This window comes from Mus caroli, unplaced genomic scaffold, assembly GCF_978045245.1.
Source record: "Mus caroli unplaced genomic scaffold, Mus_caroli_1 scaffold_5, whole genome shotgun sequence".
Taxonomy (NCBI): Eukaryota; Metazoa; Chordata; class Mammalia; order Rodentia; family Muridae; genus Mus; species Mus caroli.
The window spans coordinates 14,840,963-14,864,618 of NW_028227260.1; the positions used below are offsets into that span (position 1 = coordinate 14,840,963).

The 23,656-nt window shown below is 38.3% G+C and overlaps 1 protein-coding gene across 1 annotated transcript in view; it reads left to right on the forward strand.

The window, feature by feature from the left end:
• Positions 1 to 23,656, forward strand: part of Phex (phosphate regulating endopeptidase X-linked) — a 300,129-nt gene that overhangs the window by 143,288 nt on the left and 133,185 nt on the right. Inside the window, exon 13 of the mRNA XM_021152917.2 lies at positions 10,557 to 10,634. Coding sequence (XP_021008576.1) covers positions 10,557 to 10,634 — 78 coding nt within the window. The remainder of the gene's footprint in view (positions 1 to 10,556; positions 10,635 to 23,656) is intronic.

The following is a 23,656-nucleotide window of genomic DNA, read 5'->3' on the forward strand; positions in this document are numbered from 1 at the left end:
TTCTAAAAAAATAAATTTATATCTTATATTACAATCTTTACTACTAGGTTTTGAAATTTTTGTAACCTTTTATGTGGAAGAGAGTTAGCTAAAACTTTTTTTTCTGTAAAGAGCCAAATAGTAAATGTTTGAAGCTTGTGTAGGCCATCTGGTCTCTATGACACTTACACAACTTCCTTTTGTAGCTTACAAGTGGCCATAGGCCATATGTGGAAGAGTGGGCTGTTGCCAGGGAGAAAACCCTTTTTCTATTCTACCCCCTTTTGTTTTAGCATTTGGTGGTGGCGGGGTCTGTAAATTCTACTCACTATAATACTGTTTATAACATGGATAAGCAAGATAGCTTCCAGACAGTGTAGTCCATAAAAATGATTAGAATTTGGAACCTTCCTACTATGTTAAGAATGGGAAAGGAAGGGTTGAAAGTGTAGGTCGGTTTTACATTATTTGCCTGCCATGAATATGGTCTTGGGCTGAATCATAAACTCCTCACTGTCTCTCTGTGTCTCTGCATCTCTCTGTGTCTCTGTGTTTCTGTGTCTCTCTGTGTCTCTTTGTCTCTGTCTCTCTCTGTTTTTGTTTGATTCCATATATACACAAAAGAATGAGAGTGGGTTAACGGATGGAAGATGACTAAGAACTATATAGGAGACCCTAATAGAAGGTAAAGTTTACTGTGGTTCTGTTGCATTCTGTCATTCTTGCATCAACTTTTCATATGAGAAGATGGGGGATCTTCTTTCTCCTTGGCAACAAGAAGCTGCCTTTCTTAAAAGGAGGAGGAATTTGTGACAGATGAATTGTTTTGGGAAGCTCTGCTTTTAGGTAGATAAGAAGAACACAGAAAGCTTCTTACTGCTTCCTCTGATTCTTAGATGCCTTCAGCTCAAAATAATCCCTTTCCACAGTAGCATAGTCTAACAAAAATCCTGTCTTTACAAAAGTCAAGATCTAGGCAGGTTTGGGACTGTAGACTACAGTTTGATGACCTTTTGATGTAGAGCCCTGTGTTGAGGGAAAAGTGGAAAACATAATTTACTTTGGTTTGTTTAAAACATAACCATGATCTAGGATTTTCTTTATCCTTGGATTGTACTATTTTGGCTCCGTCTGGACAAGTAAGGTTTGTCCCCGTAGAGATTTAGATTATTCATGCGAACAGGTATTGTAGCTGGTCTAGTTAGAAAAACTCCATGAATGAATTTAAAATGAACAAAAACATGGATTCAAAAGCTATATTTTGTGACCACTGTTTTGTTTAATTTTAAAGGAAATGAGTGAGTTTGCATCTTTCTTTAAGGTAATATTGCCCCAACATTCAGCAGAAGGAGATATGTGCTCCTTTGTGAATTAACACTGGGGTGATTTGGGTTTTGACTTTTGATTTTATTAATGGTTACAACCATTTACTAAGAACACTGTTTTTATCTCTGTTGGGATACAGAGATAAAATATGTCACCAGAATACCACAGAGATACAAAGAAAGTATTGAGTGGCAGTTTGGTTAAATTCTGACTGATTTGTTCCTGAGTGTTTTTCTTCTTCTTCTTTTTCTGGTTGGAGAAACTACTTACTTCCAAGATAACATGGAGTTCATATTTTTTGTTCAATGTCCTCATTTGCAATTTGGAACTTGAGTCCCTAGAACATTATCCATATTAGAAAGTAAGGGACAGTGGGAATCTACTATATAGGGCATTAGCCATGCAGGATTATGGATGGAGAGCCTGAAATCAGAACATTTCAGTCTTTTAGTTCATACTGACCCAGAACTGTGCCTAGTAGTTGAAAAGATATCTGATTCATGGCATTATTTAGTTCTCCTCCACCCTAGCATGATGCATTAGCTTGTGAACCATACCCAAAGCCAATTCTCAGAATTACATCTTTTGACAACTCATAATAAATCAGTGCCATTCTTATCAAAGGACAAAATTTGATTTGTTAGATTACAGCATTGTTATTATTTGTGGGATCCTGATAGCCCCAAAGGGTATTAAATCTGTTTTCAGGCCAATTTTCACCAATACCATTAGCTTTGCACAGGATAAGATTTCTAGCCAAGATATGTACTTGAGCCAATCATCTGTCTGGCATTGTAGAAACTGTCTTTGTTTTGAAGGATAGTGTAATTCTTGCACAGTTTCCTAAACTTCTGGGTGTTTACAGCTCAGAATTTTGATGGATGTTTAATAGTTATTACAGAACTCATCAGAGAAAATGAGGTCTTGGCATGGTTAAGCCTGACTGAAGCTTTCAAAGCTACTGCAAGCTTAAGAAAGTTCCTCTAGAAATTGTTTGTAAAAAGGCAGCGAGCAGTTGTCCTGTTTCATGTTAGTTAAATTAACAGAAAAGACAAAAAATATGCGAAGAGACTTAACCATATAGACCAAACACAAAGCTGTTTAATTAAGTGATTAAGGTGATCCCTTTTATGTTAGTCATGCAGGACATTTGAGAATGTGCGTGACTTTCCTCCATAGCCCAGTGTGTAGGGATTAGAACAAATGAGCTTTCCCATCTTGCTTTCTGTGGCTTAGCTTAATACTAAGAGCCTTTGCAAATTCAGGAGTAAGACCATCAACCTGACGAATCTTTAAATCAATTTGGTCACATGTGTCAAAATTATATGCTATTGCAGAACGCTGAGCCAGATACAGCAGGGTTATATTTGGTTATGTTCTTTCCTCCAGCATTATCAAGTTGTAGTGTCTTGTAGAAAATTCTGGGAAGTCAGGGGGTGACTTGAGAGTTTTAAATCATGTTGGATATTACATTTCATTTGTGATAGCCATTGTCTCTGCCTTAAAGAAATAATGTTGCCTTTATGAACTCTCTGTTGTCTTCACAGAAAGTACTTGTGATTTTTAAAGCTGTAGCCTTAAGATTTTAGTGCAAGGAACAAAATCCCAAGCAATTATGACCTGGTGAATGTACATGGTAGTCATAACAAAGAGCAAAACCAAATTTAGTGACTAAGCTGTGCATGTAAACACACACACACACACACACACACACACACACACACACACACACACACACACATTGTGCTTGTGAATCTCATTGCTGTGATAAAATAACAAGACCAGTGTAAGGAAGGAAGAGTGGGCAAAGGGATGGTTATGTATCTCTGGTATGACTATGTGTGTCAGCTTTGGCATACTTGCAATGTGTGTAAGTATGACAACACAAGGTTTTATCATGCTGCTCAGAACATCTGATTTAAAACTTTGGACTTTCTTGTTTCTGGTATTTTCCATTAATATTTTGGACACTACTTGATTGCACATAACAGACACCATAAAAAGCCAAGTCATGTATGTGGGAAGACTATCACATATGAAAGTTATGGCTTTGTTACCAGGAATGAGGTGTCATGGATTCACACTTCACTTCATCTTCTAGACAGCTCTCTAGTCTCTCATAAAGCTCCTTAATGTTTTTTTTCCAGTGATAAAATTAGTTAATATGGAAGTAGGCTTTGATGTAAGCAGCACTGAATGGTGTTCTTGATCAAATATTACATCTTTCCTATTTAAAGGTTAAAAATATGATATAACATTTTATAGTCTCTGATATTGACGATGCTGGTTAGAGCGAATTTCCTAGCTAAATTACTCATAATATGAATCAGTATTTGTTAGACATTGGTCACTTGCTCTGTGCTTGACATTGCATTCCACTTTGGAACACCATGGTGATTAGGTTGAATAGGCCATGGATTTAATTTGATCCTTAACAGTAAGAAAGTTCTCTCTACTAACAAAAACCTCCCTTAAGATTGGATTCATCCATTTGGCTAATAAACTACTCTTTTAAACATAGCTCTTTTTTCAGGGTGAATGTATTAGATTGCTATTAGTCACTCATACTTTATTATAAATTGCTTTTGAGGACCCAGTAATAGCTAATGGGTTAGTGTTTTGAAGGAATAATGGTTTTGATGGATGAACAGAGAAGGATGAGCTGGCTCTGAAGCATAGCATATTACTAAAGAAAGGTTAATGCGGGTAGGCTAGGAGAACAAGTGGTATGAACACCCAGGGCATGAGAGTTGATGGGAGGAACGTGAAAGAGAAAGAGTAAGAATGTGGGAGGCATGATGGTGAATGCTAATGGCAACCTTAACACATGCATACTTTCCTCAGATGGCCCTTCATCTCTCCCTTCACATCAGTTCCCTTCTTTCCCTTAGACAGTTTCATTTCTACTGTTTTTTTTTTTTAATATTTATTTTATATGTGTGAGTACATTGTACCTGCCTTCAGGCATGCCAGAAGAGGGCATCGGATCCCATTACAGATGGTTGTAAGCCACCATGTGGTTGCTGGGAATTGAACTCAGGACCACTGGAAGAACAGTCAGTGCTCTTAACTGCTGAGCCATTTCTCCAGTCCTCATTTCTACTTTTATGTCACACACACACACACACACACACACACACACACACACACATTTGTGTGTCTGTATAAAATATAATATCCACAAATGAGAGAAAAGCTGTAACATTTGCTTTCCTGTGTAGAGAAAAAAAAAAAAAAAACCTCTTTTATTTTTTCAACCCTGTGCAGACTTTGACTTTGCTAGGGAAATCGGCTGTGGTTTAGGAAGTTCATAGGTGTGTGGCTCCATTCATAGGCCACAGCTTTTCTTCTGGTTCCAATTTCTCTCATCACAAGTATAGTTCCCTGAAACCTATGTCTAAAAGGAGTGACATTGTTTTACAGGGGACTTAAGGTATTTGGTTCAGGGGTATCTTACACTCCCCAAAAGATGCTTTGACATAGTAAATCCATGGAAGAAACTAACTAACAACTAACATATATGAGCATTTATTCATTATGTTCTTTGGACCAAGGATCCAAAATCAGTCTTATATATAACACCATTACTGACCTCTTACAGACAGCACCTCTAGGGAGGGACTGTTTTCCTCCTTCTCAAACTATATCTGATAAAAAGGAAAGTGTGTAGGGATTATTATATCCCACTACTGATAATGGAACACATGGCATGTAATGCTTCATGTTGTGGAGGGGGGAGCAGGGAGGAATCCGAGCATGTTAAATGTAGCTATTTTCAAGTTTAATATTGGATTGGTATTAGTCACACATTTTATCATACAGTTTTGAAGCCCCAGTGACAGCTAATGGATTAGCTGACACATGCTATCTGCTTTTCATGCTGCCATGTTTGACATGTAGCTTTCTTCATCCTGTTTGATGCCTTGTGCTTGAAATCCAGCTGTTCTACCACTGGTGTTGCATCATCACTCCAGAGATTCTTAACTGACAGTGCTTTGTCACCCTTCCCACATGTATTTGACATCTCTACAGTTGTGGTTGTTACAGCTTATGTGGGATTTGCAACTGGCATTTAGTTTGTTCAAGGCAATGGTGCTTTGAGATATCCAAGAACCTATAGGAAAAACCCTCACAAGCGTTATTTGGCCCTGATGTCAATACTGCTGAAGTTAGAAAGGTCTGGATTAAAGGCAGGGAGCCTATTCCAGCCAGATACATTCTCTTTTAAAATAGATGATTGGAAATCGATGAAGCATTTTAATTTATATGCCACTGACCCAAATCTTATCCTATAATTAGATCCAGTTGTTAGGGAATCTGTAGCTGAATCTATATATTTTTGGTTTCACTTATTGTCCTCCTGAGCGTCACTGGATTCACCATAAGAGAATGGTGCTAGGCTAGATCAATTTATATTAAAAACTAGGCAGTTCTGACTAGAGAGTTTTGACTAGAGTTTTGGAAGAGAAATATTTGCCTACAGACACAGAGGTAATGAAGATTATCATCTGCCTATGCCTCTTCCACAGGGGAGGGATGACTAGCTGTCAAATGAAGCTTCTCTCCAGATGTATGAATGGAATAATGGATGGAAATAACTAGTTATAGAAAGCCCTTGAGTTTTTTTTTGTCAGCCTCAAATAGCCCAGAAAATGTTTCTCACTAGATATAAAATGCCATCTGTTAAATATTCATCCCATCATTTTCTCAGTATTTGTATGGTGACTTGCTTCTCCCTCCTGCCTTAACCAGTGGGATACTTAATTTGAGACACATCTAACTTATACCTTGCCCTTCAATAAACCATCCAACTACTGGTGGATCGTTGTTCTAATTCTGAATATGTTGGGAAGTGATATGTCACTATTTGCCTTATTCTGTATGCAAGAAAGCAGACAGGTTTCTAAGTATACCAAGCAGGAAAATGTTTAATGTGAGTGATTAGAGGTGCTATATAACCATTTTGGGGCTGGGAAGTAAAGACCAAGGCTTTGACTGGTCACTGTTGACTGTACTCCAAAGGATTTTCCCCAGGAGAATGTTTGGAAGTTGATGGTTAAATGTTGTATTTACTGTTTGCAGATGCCCATGGGCCTCTCTAATACTTCTACAGTGTGTAAATGACATCTACATCTCTTTCCCCTTCCAAAACCCTATTGGGTATTTCTTGTTGACAGTTTGGTCTAGAGTCATGCCCAGTGGGTTTCTGAGCAATGCAGTTCTAAAGCTTCTCAGGGGAAAAATGTAAAGTGGGATGGACTGGAATGGTCAGGAATTTGGAGCGAACTGTGGAAGGAGAATTTGTGCCAGAATACAGATATCTATATACATTTTGAAAATAAAAATTCTTCTGAGCTGTTTAGCATATGCTATTAGAATCATTACTTCATTTTATTTGTGTATCCCTGTTAGGGAAATCTTGCTTCTTTGTGTTTCTTTTCTGATTCTCTTCAAGTTGTAGTGATGCTAAATAAATAAGAATTCAGTGCTAAACATATACAGTACAGGAGTTAATGTATTCTGCAAAACTCTACAGTGCAGTGAAGTCCCAGACCACGAGGTTTGAAAAAGAATTCATAATACACTGATCCACTTTGGAAAGGCCAGTGTTCAGAAACAACTGTGCATGACTCAGCTTGTCTTGTATATTTTTGGGGGTGTGTACTAGAGGAAACTATCTACAATTCTTTATTTGCTAAAATGATGAATATGACTTGTGGTGAGTCACTAAATTATACCGAGAAATTAGCTACAACTAGGAAAGTAAACACTTTCAGAAAGAGGTAACCTAAAACCATATTGTTTTGTGGTTTTGAGAGAGCTACGACATCCTGTTATATTAAGGTTTAGTATAGCTCACAGGCTTTTGAAGGCAGAATTTGATCTGTATTATATTTGAGTCCCTGGAACAGCAAAACCTATTAGGGCTGTGGCCTGCAGCACTTGTAAAATCCTAAATCTTGAGTTAAAAGTCTCTGATATTTAATATTATATCATCTCAAAGAACATACAAGAAATGTACTATATTACCCTATTCCTTGAGTAAGGTGGTTTGGATGGGAGTATAGAAGATATGTCATTAGCCAGAGCAGTGTGGGAATACACTGGTTTTTAGTGAGGCTTTGTTAGAATACAGCTAATGGGGCTGAGGCTGTCTGGGTATTAGATGGCTCATCTGAAGGCAAACCTGGAGATATGGACTCACATGCAAGTGATTTATTTACCAAATACTTACAAGTGAAGACAGCAGAGGAATGGAAGAAATTAGACCAAGACTGGGATGAGCTGAGGGGCAGAAGCAATTTCAGAAGACATTTCTGAAGTAGCCTGATCCTGGGAGGAACTTTGCTAGTGTAAATTATACCTCTGAGCTGGTCCTGAATTGAAGGGAAGATGCTGAGCTTTCATGATACTGCCACAGTTATTTGCTTAGTGTTGTTTATATGGAGGGAGAGGTCAGAATGACAAAAGATCAATCAACAGCTCAGAAAAAGCCGTGGTTATATGTAGTCCTTCAGAGTCTCTGGTGCCCGCAATTAGAAAAGACAGGGCTGTAGAAATGGCTGCAGAATCAGAACCAGAACAACAGTAATATCAAGGTGGAAGGGAAACATGTTTACAGGGTCTAACCTTTAGACAAAGATCTATAGATAACTAATGTTTGCTGGAAGGAGAATTTGCCTCTCCAAGTGATAACTCCCCTTACTTGTTGTCCAATGAGGAGAGGTCAGCCTTTAAACCATGTATATACCACCACCAAAAATGGACACATCTGGATCTCTCCCTCTCCCTCTCCCTCTCCCTCTCCCTCTCCCTCTCCCTCTCCCTCTCCCTCTCCCTCTCCCTCTCCCTCTCCCTCTCCCTCTCCCTCTCCCTCTCCCTCTCCCTGTCCCTCTCCCTCTCCCTCTCCCTCTCCCTCTCCCTCTCCCTCTCCCTCTCCCTCTCCCTCTCCCTCTCCCTCTCCCTCTCCCTCTCCCTCTCCCTCTCCCTCTCCCTCTCCCCTTCTCTGTAACAATAATAATCAAAAAGAGATTATCAATGTGAGAGTGTGGGAAGTATGAAAAGATGGGAGGAGTTCAAGGGAAGGCCTCAGGGAAGGGTCGGAGGGAAGAAAGGGAAGGAGGGAAATGATGTAATTTCATTTCAATTAAAAATAGTTATAAAGAAAAGAATCTGGAGAGGGGTATCTATATACAAGTGATAAAAGGCATCCTAGGGAATGTGGGTAAAGCCTAGACAATGTACTTGCAACACTGTTGAAGGTTGCTTATTTTATTTTATTTTATTTTATTTTATTTTATTTTATTTTATTTTATTTAATCCAAAATCTTGGGGACATGGAGAGAGAGGGTTTCACATGGAGCTACAAAGTTGCTGTAGAGCAAGGGCTGGGAAACTTCCTTCCAAAGGTCCAGATAAAATATTTGAGATTTTGTGGGCCCCAGAGTTTTTCTTTCAATGACTCAGCTCAGAAGTTGTAACACAGAGGCAGTTATAGATGCTAGGTAAATGAATGAGTGTGGCTGTGTTCCAGCATAATTGTATTTGTGAAAACAAGTAGAAGAGGAGGACTGAATGGGTCCTGGAGTCACAGTTTGCCAGTCATTGCTCTAGTCATTGGCACTCACACTGATTTTTCTTTTGTCTATTCCCTGCATGCTGCAAAACAAAGAAGGTAATCATTAGTACCTCTCTCAAGTGGATGACTAGGAGGAGAGGCATCTTAAATTATTCTGGACCCCCTGCCTCTGATCTTTCTGGTGTTCTGGTCATCACTCACAGGACTGTATGGATAATCATCTGGATGCATGACTCATCCCATTCCACTCCCTTTGGAAATATTTAACCCTCACTTATCTCAACAACAACAACAACAACAACAACAACAACAACAACAACAACAACAACGACACTTGTTACCAAGGCACGGGGGAGTTTCCATGAATAATCCATGAATTTCCTATATACCAGTCTTTCATATTAATTTATTTAAATTCTGGGATAACTTTTTTACATGTTCATGAAGCACATCAGGATGTTTTGACATTGGCATGCATTATAGAATGGCTAATTGAAATCAATGGGCATATATATTACTTTACCTATTTCCCACTGTTTGTGACGAAAACATTAAAAATCTGTATACTCAACTGACCATGCGGATCAATGTGGATTTGGAGTTTATCTACAAAGATGAGTATCTGAGATTTGCAGCAGACCCCACATTTCACAGTCTGCTTTACCACATGCTTCTTTAAGTCTTTAGGCAGTACTTGTCTTTCTGTATCTAATTTATTTCTGTTTACAGTGATCTCTGATTTTATAACCCTTTTGTGCCTAAATATTATCCCACTGTGTGTATGTATGTTTGTATATACTACAATTTATCCACATTCATCAATCAGTAGGTCATTTCTATTTCTTGGCTACTGCACACAGTGCTGCAATGAACACAGGAGTGCAAATGGCTCTTTGATATACTGATTTCATTTTCTTTGTGTACCTATTATCTATGGTTCTAACCAGTAGAGGAATTGCTGGATCGCACAGTAATTTTGGTTTTAGTTTTTTGAGCCGTCAATTTTCCGTGATGGCTGTATCAACAGTATGAAGGTAAGTGTTCTTTAGATCACCAGATCCCCACCAACTCTTTATTATAATAGCCAGCTTAGCACATGCCAGATAATATTTTCTTGTGGTTTTAATTTACATTTCTACAGTGATTAGTGATGTTAAAATAGTCCCTTTACACACCAGCTGATCATGTATGTATGAGAAAAGTTTTTCAAGTTCTTTAAAAACTTGTTTTTTTTTTTTGCTATGAAATCATTTAGATTTTTAAAATGTATTTCAGACATTCATGTTTATCAACTATGCTTTTAGTCTCTTATTGTCTGTTCATCATTTCCATTTCTAGGTTCTTCTTACCCTCTGCGCTGTATTTTTGAAATGTTAACTATTCTCTCAGATGTGCATTTTCCCCATGAGGAAATAGTCTCTCTTTCAGATTTTAATAACAGTGCTATCCATATCCATTAAAATCTTTATAAAAGTTATTTGTTATATTACTCCACTTGCAGAAAATTGATGGCAGGTAGTAAATATTTTTGTTTGTCTTTTACAGTGCCTTGCATATAGAAGACACTCAGTCAATGGACTTTTCAGATGAAGACTGAAGCCCTATATCCAATGATTATTAATGATTTAAGTGAAGAAACTCTGACATCATATTTCTCATCTTTTTTTTATAGGCAAGAGCTGTTTTGGCAAAAGTTGGCTATCCAGAGTTTATAATGAATGATACTTATGTTAATGAAGACCTCAAGGCAGTAAGTGCTAAATTTACTGTATTTTTTTTTCTTGGCAGGTTTTACTGGCCTGATGCCTATTAACTAACCCAAGTCCAGGCAATTAAACCTGGTGGTGCCAGAAAGTACCAACTTTTGATTAATTTCTTGGCTATATAGGGGCTTGTGTTTGCCAGGCTTATCTCAAGATTTAGTGCAAATTCCAAATACAGGACGTGTCAGAAAGCTGAGTGGATATCGTAAAGCAAGAGGAAATAATTCACCAAATTGAGTATTTTACAATTAGCAGACATGTTTTAATGGTGAATGCATCATGTTTGTTGTTATTTTTTTATTTTCTTCATTCATATTAAATGGATAGACATAAATTTCCCTGCTAAGAGTTAACTTCATTAAACTTTATGGCTGTTTTGGCAAATTAAGTGCATATATGTGTGACTCTATAATTTATTATGCATTGGACTGTATATTGGCAGTAAGTTAGTGATGAGGAATGGTAATCATTCTTTTTTATTTCGGTGTTCTGTGATACATATTTTTATTATAGCCCTTTCTAATCACAACTACAGCTATTTCCTTTCCCATAAATAGTTCTGAAGACATTTCTTCGTCACAGAAAAGTCAGTCCTGCTTTCACAATTCACTGAACTTTTAAAAAATATGTATTTTATGTGTATAGGTGTTTTGTATGCATGTATTTCAGTGCATTGCATGTTTGCCTGGCAACACAATGCCAGAAGAGGGTATTGAGTCCCCTAGAACTGGAGTTACAGATGGTTATAAGCTGTCCAATGTGGGTTCTGGGAATCAAACCCAGGTTGTCAGGAAGAGCAGCCTGTTCTTCCACTGAACCATCTCTCCATCCCCAGAATTGTACTTTCTTTAAAAAAGTAATCTTGAAATACTTTTAATAACTATGACTCATAGGTCTAGCTCTTTGTTAAAATTGTGGTTTGACATGTGGCCTGTCTATAAACAGTCCTAGTTTTGTGGGTGACTATTAGCATTTTATAAAACTCTACACATGAGATAAAGACTGAATTAATACTTTCTACATTTCAGTCATGAAGAAGGTGTTAATTTTGCTGATTAAATTGAGCACTATTTCAACTCACATTCTTTCCCCATATGTCCAGGAGCAATTTCCTGCTTTGAACAGGATTGATACTAACTTTACCCTCATATAGAAATAGTGTTTACCATATCTCAGGATTAGTCTGGAAGAATCTCACCTTACATTCTTCTTGTATCATTAGATGTCAATAGTTAAAGCACCATTAAAAGAACAAATAGTTTATACCATTTATTGCATATTAAAACAGTATTTGGTCAATCTATAGAACAAGTTCCAGAACAACCAAGCTCAGGCAGTAAAGGAGTTAGAAAACAGACAGCTGGTTATAATGTAATAGAACAAGGGGGCCATGTTCTAGCTCCAGTAAGCAGCAGAACTCAGCGGCTTTGGCCACGCGACTCTGGCTTCAGAATCAAGAGTAGAAGAAGACCTACTGAGACAATTAATGATGATGGTTAGCTGGAGCTAAGAAATTAGCAGTGATTAAGAAGAAACTAGCATCATTGAGGTGAAATCTTCTGAGAAGTGTTTTCTGAGACCAGAAAGAAGTGGTGTTCTAAAGATTGCCACAGTTGCTATCTCCTGCTGCAGCTGGACTTGTAAACAAAGCAGAAAGAGGTTGGAGATCTGAATAGCATTTTGACATGAGACATGACTATGAAGTGTTTGGAGTTTCTCCAGGAGTTTTTTGGTCTTGCTTTTGTCCAGGATTTCCTTACTATGATGTTTACACTCTTCTCAATGATACCTTGGTCAAGGAAGGAATAAAGAAAGAAATTAAGGACTTTTTGAAGTTTAATGAAAATGAAGCCACAACATACCCAAACTTTTGGGACACAATGAAAGCATTTCTAAGAGGAAAACTCATAGCTCTGAGTGCCTCCAAAAGGAAACTAGAGAGAGCACACATTAGCAGCTTGACAACACACCTAAAAGCTCTAGAACAAAAGGAAGCAAATTCACCCAACAGGAGTAGACTGCAGGAAATAATCAAAGTCAGGGGCGAAATCAACCAAGTGGAAACAAGAAGAACTATTCAAAGAATCAACCAATCGAAGAGCTGGTTCTTTGAGAAAATCAACAAGATAGATAAACCCTTAGCCAGACTCACTAGAGTGCACAGGGAAAGCATCCTAATTAACAAAATCAGAAATGAAAAGGGAGACATAACAACAGATCCTGAAGAAATCCAAAACACCATCAGATTCGTCTACAAAAGGCTATACTCAACAAAACCGGAGAACCTGGATGAAATGGATAAGTTTCTAGACAGATACCAGGTACCAAAGTTAAATCAAGATCAGGTTAATGATCTAAACAGTCCCATATCCCCTAAAGAAATAGAAGCAGTCATTAATAGTCTCCCAACCAAAAAAAGCCCAGGACCAGATGGGTTTAGTGCAGAGTTCTATCAGACCTTCAAAGATAATGTTTGGAATGGTAGGTATATCCTGTGATTTTGGAGGTAGAGGCAAGTTTGGGGGCTTCGAATTCCCCGGACAAGATCAGGGAAGAAGCTGCTCTGCTAACCAAAGGGAGTCTCCTATATTTGTGCCAAGCCTAGGGTTTTCTGGTCGTGGTGGGCTGTGTCCTTAATTAGCAGAGTTTTCCCACAAGAATGGATCACTTTTGAAACTAAACCCAATTATTGAATCAGCTTTCTAATTTTTCTTCCTATAAACATAAACCTTCTGGTCCTGAAAAGCACCCAAGTCACTTATCATGGGACATCAGTGGGAGCACAAGGTGGTAGGAGGTATTTGATAGCCACTGTAGCATTTAAATATAGTTATCTATGTGCCTAGAGTGTAATGGCTGGTTTTGTGTGTCAACTTGACACAGACTGGAGTTATCACAGAGAAAGGAGCTTCAGTTGAGGAAATGCCTCCATGAGATCCAACTGTAAGGCATTTTATCAATTAGTGATCAAGGGGGAAAGGCCACTTGTGGGTGGGAACATCTCTGGGCTGGTAGTCTTGGGTTCTATAAGAGGCTGAGCAAGCCAGGGGAAGCAAGCCAGGAAAGAATTTCCCTCCATGGCTTCTGCATCAGTTCCTGCTTCCTGACCTGCTTGAGTTCCTGTCCTGACTTCCCTTGGTGATAAACATCAATGTGGAAGTGTAATAATCTGAATAAACCCTTTTCTCCTCAACTTGGTACTTGGTCATGATGTTTGTGCAGGAATAGAAACCCTGACTAAAACATAGAGTAACAGTGGTTAATCCCCTGGCTTAAAAGCTTCTTCTGAGCACTGAATCTTTAGGTATATTTATGATGTCACTGAGCTCCAAGATTCTGTGAGTCTCTGTTTCCATTACACTCTGTTTCAGAGACATTTAGAGGCAGCTGCTCTGCCTTGCCCTGCCCTGCATTGAGTCTTCTGGAGCCCATTTGGCTACAGTTACAAGATGAGTGGAATGGGCAGTTTAAAAAAGAATGCAAGTTTAAAATCTGGAGATGCCCTAAGCCTGCAAAATGCCCTTGTGAACAACGCTGGAGAGGAAAAGAGGACCATGCTCCACATTCAAAAACTACAGAAAGCTCTCATCGTCCGCATTAAGGAGATCGACAAGGAGAAAGTAACACTGAAGAAGTTTTTGGTGAGGCTTCACCGGACAACTGGTTATTTTCCTCAAAGGGAATTATGGTGACAGCTGTTACTGCAGGTGAAAGATCCATCTTAACGCTTCAAATCCAAAACCATGAAGTATCTGCTCACTCCATATAACCAAAGAAAGCAGTAAAAAAAAAAAAGCAACTGGAAGCCAAAAGTAAGACTTTAACTGAAGACATAAATTGGGCATCTTCAAAAGAATCCATCCCTATTTCTCCCACAACACAGAATAAGCCTTAACTTTTATGAGTGATTCCATTTCTTTATAGCTCAAAATGGTAACATGCAATGCGCACATTATTATTATTTTTACAAGCTTTCTTTGAGACTTATAATTGTAAAGGTCACAAGCCAGGATCTGGTTTGGTAGTGATTTTCTTTTTGTTTGTTTTGGTGTGTGTGTGTGTGTATGTGTGTGTGTGAGATATTTGACATAGGTCTCACTTTGTAACCAGGCTGGCTTGCAACTCACTATATAGACCAGGTTGGCCCCTAATTTGTGACATTCCTCCTGAATCAGGCTCTGGAGTGCTGGATTTACAAATGTTAAATAACCATCATGAACACAAGGTAGAATTTCATGGCCTGTTCTTAGCTAGTTGGCTTGCTTAGTAGGGGAGAGCCTGGAGAACATGTTACAAAATTCTTATTTGAGTTGAGGCCCTATGAAACATATCTCTAGCTATGTAAGACGTAGGGCAGGGACTGGAGGGATGAGTCAGCAGTTGAGAGCACATGTTGCTCTTCTAGGGAACCCAAGTTCAGCTCCCAGTGTCCAGGTCACCAGCTCATAATCATCTGTAACTCCAGCTCCAAGAGATACAATGACTCTGACCTACATAAGCACCTGCACTTGTGTGTATATATCCACATGCACATTCACACCTGCGTGCTCACACACACACACACACACACACACACACACACACACACACACACTCACCCACCCCTAAGTAAATGTTATTCACAACAATAAACCTTAAAAAAAAACTTAGAGTGAAACATAGTAAGGCATGCTAATGGGTACACAGCTAGTTAGCAAATGCCAGCACTCATTGTTTGAAACCACAGTCCCTGAAGTACAGGTTGGTTCTGTGCAAAATCCCAGCCCTTGCATGCAGATGTTTCCATGGACATGGGTCTCTCTGTTTCTGGTCACCATCATATGGGGAACCACATACACATTGTGCTTGTTGCCCTCCAAGTGAGTGATCCCAAGGGCAAGAAAGCCAGGTGCTGTTGTACTGTGTGCTGTGGTGGGTGGGTATTCTCTGTGTTTCTGTGAAGGTAAATTCATGGGGCTGTGCAGTTCTAAGTGGCAGGAATCAGAGCTTGTGATATTACAGGGAAACAAGCCTATGGTTTATCTACTGTCATCAGCATCTGGGCCAACTCTGTTGCTTATGGGCTCAGCCTCCTATTGCCTATATATTTGTTTGAGTTTGTCTTACATTTGTTGGATATCAGTATCACTGTTGAATGTCTAACCTTCCATTGGTAAGGGAAGGATGCTGAAGGCTGAGACTTGCTTGTCATGATGTGCTGAGCATATGCATGGTCCTTGTTTGTACTGGGATGGCACATTGGTGACTGAGTCTCTGTTGATCACCAGTATCTAGAAGCTTGGAGTGTTTTTATGGGCATGAGGTAGGATTTTGCAGATGCCTCTGCACTTGCAAAACAAGTTAATTTAATTGTATACAAAATTGGATCCTTGACTATAAGACATTCACACATGGGCTCATAGGGGAGATAATTTATTTTTTAAAAATGGAACTGAGTCAAATACACAACATAATAATGACTGGCTGTTACAGTGTAACATGGTTGTTGCCTTGTGAGACTATCTGTTCTCTCAGTCACATGTGCAGCTGTGGTGCTCCAGTGGTAGCACCACTGGCCTTTTGGCTACTTTTTTCTGTGAGATGTGTGATTTTTAAGGAACATATAAGAGGGGAATTCCACATGGGTAAGAAAGGACAGAGTAACACAGAGTAACAGAGACTGAAGTTGCAGGTCATGTGTGACCAGCAGAGGGGAACTGGCTACTCCCTAATAGTGTAGGGGTGCTGTGCAGCCTGAGATTGGATTATTGTACATCTGTTGTGGAGTAAGCATGAGAGTAGCAGCTGAGGGGGCTTCTCCCCACAGCACTGGTCAGAGCTGCTGGTCCTAGATGATGAGCAGACACCACAGAGGCTCAGAGTGCCAAGTCCCTATCAGGGCCGCAGAAGGACCAGCAGCTTTTCTTCAAGAAAGTAGTAGGGAGGGGAGAGAAAACGTCAGGCAGTTCCTTGGCTGTGGAAGGCAACTTCAGAACTCTCTGTCTATGAAATTGTATGTTTTCCCAGCATGATCATTAGAAATTACAGCATCATTGTTGGAGGTTCCCTTATTTATCGTGAATTTAAATATGGTACAGCCAAATCTTGCATATCATCCAAATTGTTTTTGTTTTCTTGCTGCTATGACAAAACACTATGGCAAAAGCAACTTAAGGGAGAAAAGATGTATTTGGCTCACAATATCAGTCATCACTGCAGGGCAATCAGACTGGCAGGAACATGAACACACTGGCTGGTTGTACTGAGTCCAGAGTCAGGAGCAGAGAGCATTGAATTAATGCATGCAGGCTTGCTGTACTCATCTTGCTTTCTTTACTCTCGTATGGTTTAGGGGAGGAGTCTGACCCCCTAAGCCTTGTTGAATGCCTTGTCCATCAGCTTGATATTATATACAGTCCTTTAGAACACAAGACACTGATTTCAGGGCAATGGAGCCAATCCAATGATGGTTAGTATAAATGATGGTGATGGGATGGTATGAGATGGTGGTTCAAGAACACTGAGATGTGGATACAGCCTTCCAGTCTAGAATGAGCTTTTCAGTAACAGCTCATACTGCCGTACCTCATCAGTACACGAAACTGAGAACCAGCAAGTGCAGGAGTGGTCCTTTCCATCTCATCCAAGGAGTGACCCTCTTGTATACTTTTATCTACATTTGTGCAGTCTTGCACTCTTGGTGATTAAAGATCTAAATTACCAGGTTGAAAAAAAGGGCAAAAACAGGAGTTAGTATGGAAATGATAAAATAATTCTTTGTAATATACAAATACTTGTAGAACTTTTGAAAGAGCTCAGTGCATTGAAGGTTATAGAACACACTGAAACAGTCTGATGCAATAATTTTTTTGTGTGTTCATGCTCCTAAATTATTTTCTAGGTAGGAGAAACATTGTATTTCCACAGGGTGGGAGAGAACTTTCTCCATTTGGCTTCAGTTATGACCAACCCTAAAATTTATGATATAGCTCTGGAAGAAAACAGTTATATTTTCTAGCATCTTAATTCTCAGGAAGCTTATTTTCTACACTGTTTTGATGATTCCGAACATTTTATCATTATGATAATTACAATGTGAAACTTAGGACACTGCCTACATGATATTGTTATCCATGTCTTCATTGACCCTGTGAAGTCAGGGACTTGATGAGCTTCTTGTAGAGAAAGATGGAAAGAGTCAAATAAGTTGGGTAATCTTTTCAGGGCCACATAGAGTGTAAGATCAGGGCTGGATTCTGGGATCAGGAAGCACTGGCTGCAGTCAGAGAAGGGGAAATCTCAGGGATATCTGATCAGGAAACTTTGCTGAAAGAAGAGAGGAGTCAATTTGGAAGACTCGGAGGGGGTGTTTACTAGAGTTGGTGGGAAGGAAAGCAACAGAAGGGAGAGAATATTGTCTAGAGGTTAACAGTATGTTTTCTGATGTAGTGAGCTTAGGTTTGAGTTTTGCCTTTTCCACTTCCTATTTATTTGATCTTGTGTAGATTTATGTTCCCCTTGGCTATTTTTTAATGTATGCAATTTTGAAATTATTATTTTATTATATAAGTCAATTTAAATTTACATATATTTTGATAATATTTTCCCCCTCCTCCAAGTCCTTCCAAATTCACCCACTAACTTTAAGTTCTTAAAAAAAAACCCACAGAAACCCAATACAACACTCCTAAAAGCAAGAAAGAAAACAAAATACAATTATCACCCAAAAAGCAAAAAAAGAAAGAAACAAAAACCTACCAAACTGTAATCAAATAAAAGCACACAAAAAATGTGGAGTCCATTATATGCTGGACTACTACTCCTGAACATGAGGCCTGTCCTGGCGTGATTGATATACCCAGGGTCACTCCACTGGAGAAAAAAAATTTTCGATTTCCCAAAGAGGTATAAATGACAGTTCAGTTGTAAAGCTGTACTCTAGTATGCAGGGTTTTGTCTGTCTGTGTCCTACTGTCTGTCTATCATCTGTCTGTCTATCTATCGATCTATATTTCTATCTATCTATCTATCTATCTATCTATCTATCTATCTATCTATCTATCTATCTATCTATCTATCTATCTGTTGTTAAGCTGTACTCTAGTATGCAGGGTTTTGTCTGTCTGTCTGTCTGTTCGTACATCTGTCCATCCGTCCATCCATCCGTCCATCTGTCTATCTATCATCTATATCTATCTATCTATCTATCTATCTATCTATCTATCTATCTATCTATCTATCTATCTATCTATCTGTCAGTTAAGATGCACTCTAGTATGCCTGTTTTTGTCTGTCCTTCTGTCCGTCTATCTATCTATCTATCTATCTATCTATCTATCTATCTATCTATCTATCTATTAGTTGTTGAGCTGTACTCTAGTATGCAGGATTTTGTCTGTCTGTCCAATTGTCCATCCATCCATCCATCCATCCATCCATCCATCCATCCATCCATCCGTCTATCTATCTATCAATATATCTATCTATCTATCTATCTATCTATCTATCTATCTATCTATCTATCTATCATCTATCTATCTATTGTTAAGCTGTACACTAGTATGCAGGTTTTATCTGTCCATCCAACTGTCCATCTGTCCGTATGTCTGTCTATCAATCAATCTATCTATCTAACTATCTGTCGTTAAGCTGTACTATAGTATGCAGGGTTTTGTCTGTCTGTCTGTCTGTCTGTTCGTCCATAGTCTATCCGTCCATCCATCCATCTATCTATCATCTATCTCTATCTATCTATCTATCTATCTATCTATCTATCTATCTATCTATCTATCTATCTATCTATCTATCATCTATCTATCTATCTATCTATCTATCTATCTATCTATCTATCTATCTATCTATCTATCTATCTATCTGTCGTTAAGCTGTACTCTAGTATGCAGGGTTTAGTCTGTCCGTCTGTCATCTGTCCGTCCATCAATCCATCTGTCCATCTGTCTATCTATCTATCTATCTATCTATCTATCTATCTATCTATCTATCTATCTATCATCTATCTATCTATTGTTAAGCTGTACTCTAGTATGCAGGTTTTTGTCTGTCAGTCTGTCATCTGTACGTCCATCCGTCCTTCTGTCCATCTGTCTATCTATCTATCTATCTATCTATCTATCCTTAAGCTGTACACTAGTATGCAGGTTTTATCTGTCCATCCAACTGTCCATCTGTCCGTATGTCTGTCTATCAATCAATCTATCTATCTAACTATCTGTCGTTAAGCTGTACTATAGTATGCAGGGTTTTGTCTGTCTGTCTGTCTGTCTGTTCGTCCATAGTCTATCCGTCCATCCATCCATCTATCTATCATCTATCTCTATCTATCTATCTATCTATCTATCTATCTATCTATCTATCTATCTATCTATCTATCTATCTATCTATCTGTCAGTTAAGATGCACTCTAGTATGCCTGTTTTTGTCTGTCCTTCTGTCCGTCTATCTATCTATCTATCTATCTATCTATCTATCTATCTATCTATCTATCTATTAGTTGTTGAGCTGTACTCTAGTATGCAGGATTTTGTCTGTCTGTCCAATTGTCCATCCATCCATCCATCCATCCATCCATCCATCCATCCATCCATCCATCCGTCTATCTATCTATCAATATATCTATCTATCTATCTATCTATCTATCTATCTATCTATCTATCATCTATCTATCTATTGTTAAGCTGTACACTAGTATGCAGGTTTTATCTGTCCATCCAACTGTCCATCTGTCCGTATGTCTGTCTATCAATCAATCTATCTATCTAACTATCTGTCGTTAAGCTGTACTATAGTATGCAGGGTTTTGTCTGTCTGTCTGTCTGTCTGTTCGTCCATAGTCTATCCGTCCATCCATCCATCTATCTATCATCTATCTCTATCTATCTATCTATCTATCTATCTATCTATCTATCTATCTATCTATCATCTATCTATCTATCTATCTATCTATCTATCTATCTATCTATCTATCTATCTATCTATCTATCTGTCGTTAAGCTGTACTCTAGTATGCAGGGTTTAGTCTGTCCGTCTGTCATCTGTCCGTCCATCAATCCATCTGTCCATCTGTCTATCTATCTATCTATCTATCTATCTATCTATCTATCTATCTATCTATCATCTATCTATCTATTGTTAAGCTGTACTCTAGTATGCAGGTTTTTGTCTGTCAGTCTGTCATCTGTACGTCCATCCGTCCTTCTGTCCATCTGTCTATCTATCTATCTATCTATCTATCTATCCTTAAGCTGTACACTAGTATGCAGGTTTTATCTGTCCATCCAACTGTCCATCTGTCCGTATGTCTGTCTATCAATCAATCTATCTATCTAACTATCTGTCGTTAAGCTGTACTATAGTATGCAGGGTTTTGTCTGTCTGTCTGTCTGTCTGTTCGTCCATAGTCTATCCGTCCATCCATCCATCTATCTATCATCTATCTCTATCTATCTATCTATCTATCTATCTATCTATCTATCTATCTATCTATCTATCTATCTATCATCTATCTATCTATCTATCTATCTATCTATCTATCTATCTATCTATCTATCTATCTGTCGTTAAGCTGTACTCTAGTATGCAGGGTTTAGTCTGTCCGTCTGTCATCTGTCCGTCCATCAATCCATCTGTCCATCTGTCTATCTATCTATCTATCTATCTATCTATCTATCTATCTATCTATCTATCAGTCGTTAAGCTGTATTCTAGTATGCAGAGTTTTGTCTGTCAGTCCGTCATTTGTCATCTGTCCGTCCGACATCCATCTGTCCATCTGTCTATCTATCATCTATCAGTTGTTAAGCTGTACTCTAGTAAGTAGGTTTTTGTCTGTCTGTCTGTCATCTGTCCGTCCATCCGTCCATCCATCTGCCTATCTATCTATCTATCTATCTATCTATCTATCTATCTATCTATCTATCTATCTATCTATCTGTCGTTAAGCTGTACTCTAGTATGTAGGTTTTTGTCTGTCTGTACAACTGTCCATCTATCTATCTATCTATCTATCTATCTATCTATCTATCTATCTATCTATCTATCTATCTATTATTAAGCTGTACTCTAGTATGCAGGTTTTGGTCTGACCGTCTGTCATCTATACGTCCATCCATCCTTCCGTCCATCTGTCTATCTATCTATCTATCTATCTATCTATCTATCTATCTATCTATCTATCTATCCTTAAGCTGTACACTAGTATGCAGGTTTTGTCTGTCCATCCAACTGTCCATCTGTCTGTATTTCTGTCTATCAATCTATCTATCTATCTATCTATCTATCTATCTATCTATCTATCTATCTATCTATCTATCTATCTATCTATCAGTTCTTAAGCTGTACTCTAGTATGTAGGTTTTTGTCTGTATGTCTGTCATCTGTCCGTCCATCCATCCATCCATCTGCCTATCTATCTATCTATCTATCTATCTATCTATCTATCTATCTATCTATCCTTAAGTTGTACTCTAGTATGCAGATTTTTTTCTGTCCATCTGTCTGTGTGTCTATCTATCTATCTATCTATCTATCTATCTATCTATCTATCTATTATTAAGCTGTACTCTAGTATGCAGGTTTGGTCTGTCCGTCTGTCATCTATACGTCCATCCATCCTTCCGTCCATCTGTCTATCTATCTATCTATCTATCTATCTATCTATCTATCTATCCTTAAGCTGTACACTAGTATGCAGGTTTTGTCTGTCCATCCAACTGTCCATCTTTCTGTATTTCTGTCTATCAATCTATCTATCTATCTATCTATCTATCTATCTATCTATCTATCTATCTATCTATCTATCTATCAGTTCTTAAGCTGTACTCTAGTATGTAGGTTTTTGTCTGTATGTCTGTCATCTGTCCGTCCATCCGTCCATCCATCTGCCTATCTATCTATCTATCTATCTATCTATCTATCTATCTATCTATCTATCTATCTATCCTTAAGTTGTACTCTAGTATGCAGATTTTTTCTGTCCATCTGTCTGTGTGTCTATCTATCTATCTATCTATCTATCTATCTATCTATCTATCTATCTATCTATTTGTCGTTAAGCTGTATTATAGTATGCAGGGTTTTGTATGTCTGTCTGTCCGTCCATCTCTCCATCCGTCTCTTCCATCCATCTATCTATCTATGATCTATCTATCTATCTATCTATCTATCTATCTATCTATCTATCTATCATCTATCAGTTGTTAAGCTGTACTCTAGTATGTAGGTTTTTGTCTGTCTGTCTGTCATCTGTCCGTCCATCCGTCCATCCATCTGCCTATCTATCTATCTATCTATCTATCTATCTATCTATCTATCTATCTATCTATCTATCTGTCGTTAAGCTGTACTCTAGTATGCAGGTTTTTGTCTGTCTGTACAACTGTCCATCTGACTATCTATCTATCTATCTATCTATCTATCTATCTATCTATCTATCTATCTATTATTAAGCTGTACTCTAGTATGCAGGTTTTGGTCTGTCCGTCTGTCATCTATACGTCCATTCATCCTTCCGTCCATCTGTCTGTCTATCTATCTATCTATCTATCTATCTATCTATCTATCTATCTATCCTTAAGCTGTACACTAGTATGCAGGTTTTGTCTGTCCATCCAACTGTCCATCTGTCTGTATTTCTGTCAATCTATCTATCTATCTATCTATCTATCTATCTATCTATCTATCTATCTATCTATCTATCTATCTATCTGTCGTTAAGCTGTACTCTAGTATGCAGGGTTTTGTCTGTCTGTCTGTCTGTTTGTCCATAGTCTATCCGTCCATCCATCTGTCCATCTGTCTATCTATCATCTATCTCTATCTATCTATCTATCTATCTATCTATCTATCTATCTATCTATCTATCTATCTATCTATCTATCTATCTATCTATCTATCTATCTGTTAAGCTGTACTCTAGTATGTAGGTTTTTGTCTGTCTGTCACCTGTCCGTCTATCTATCTATCTATCTATCTATCTATCTATCTATCTATCTATCATCTATCTATCTATCTA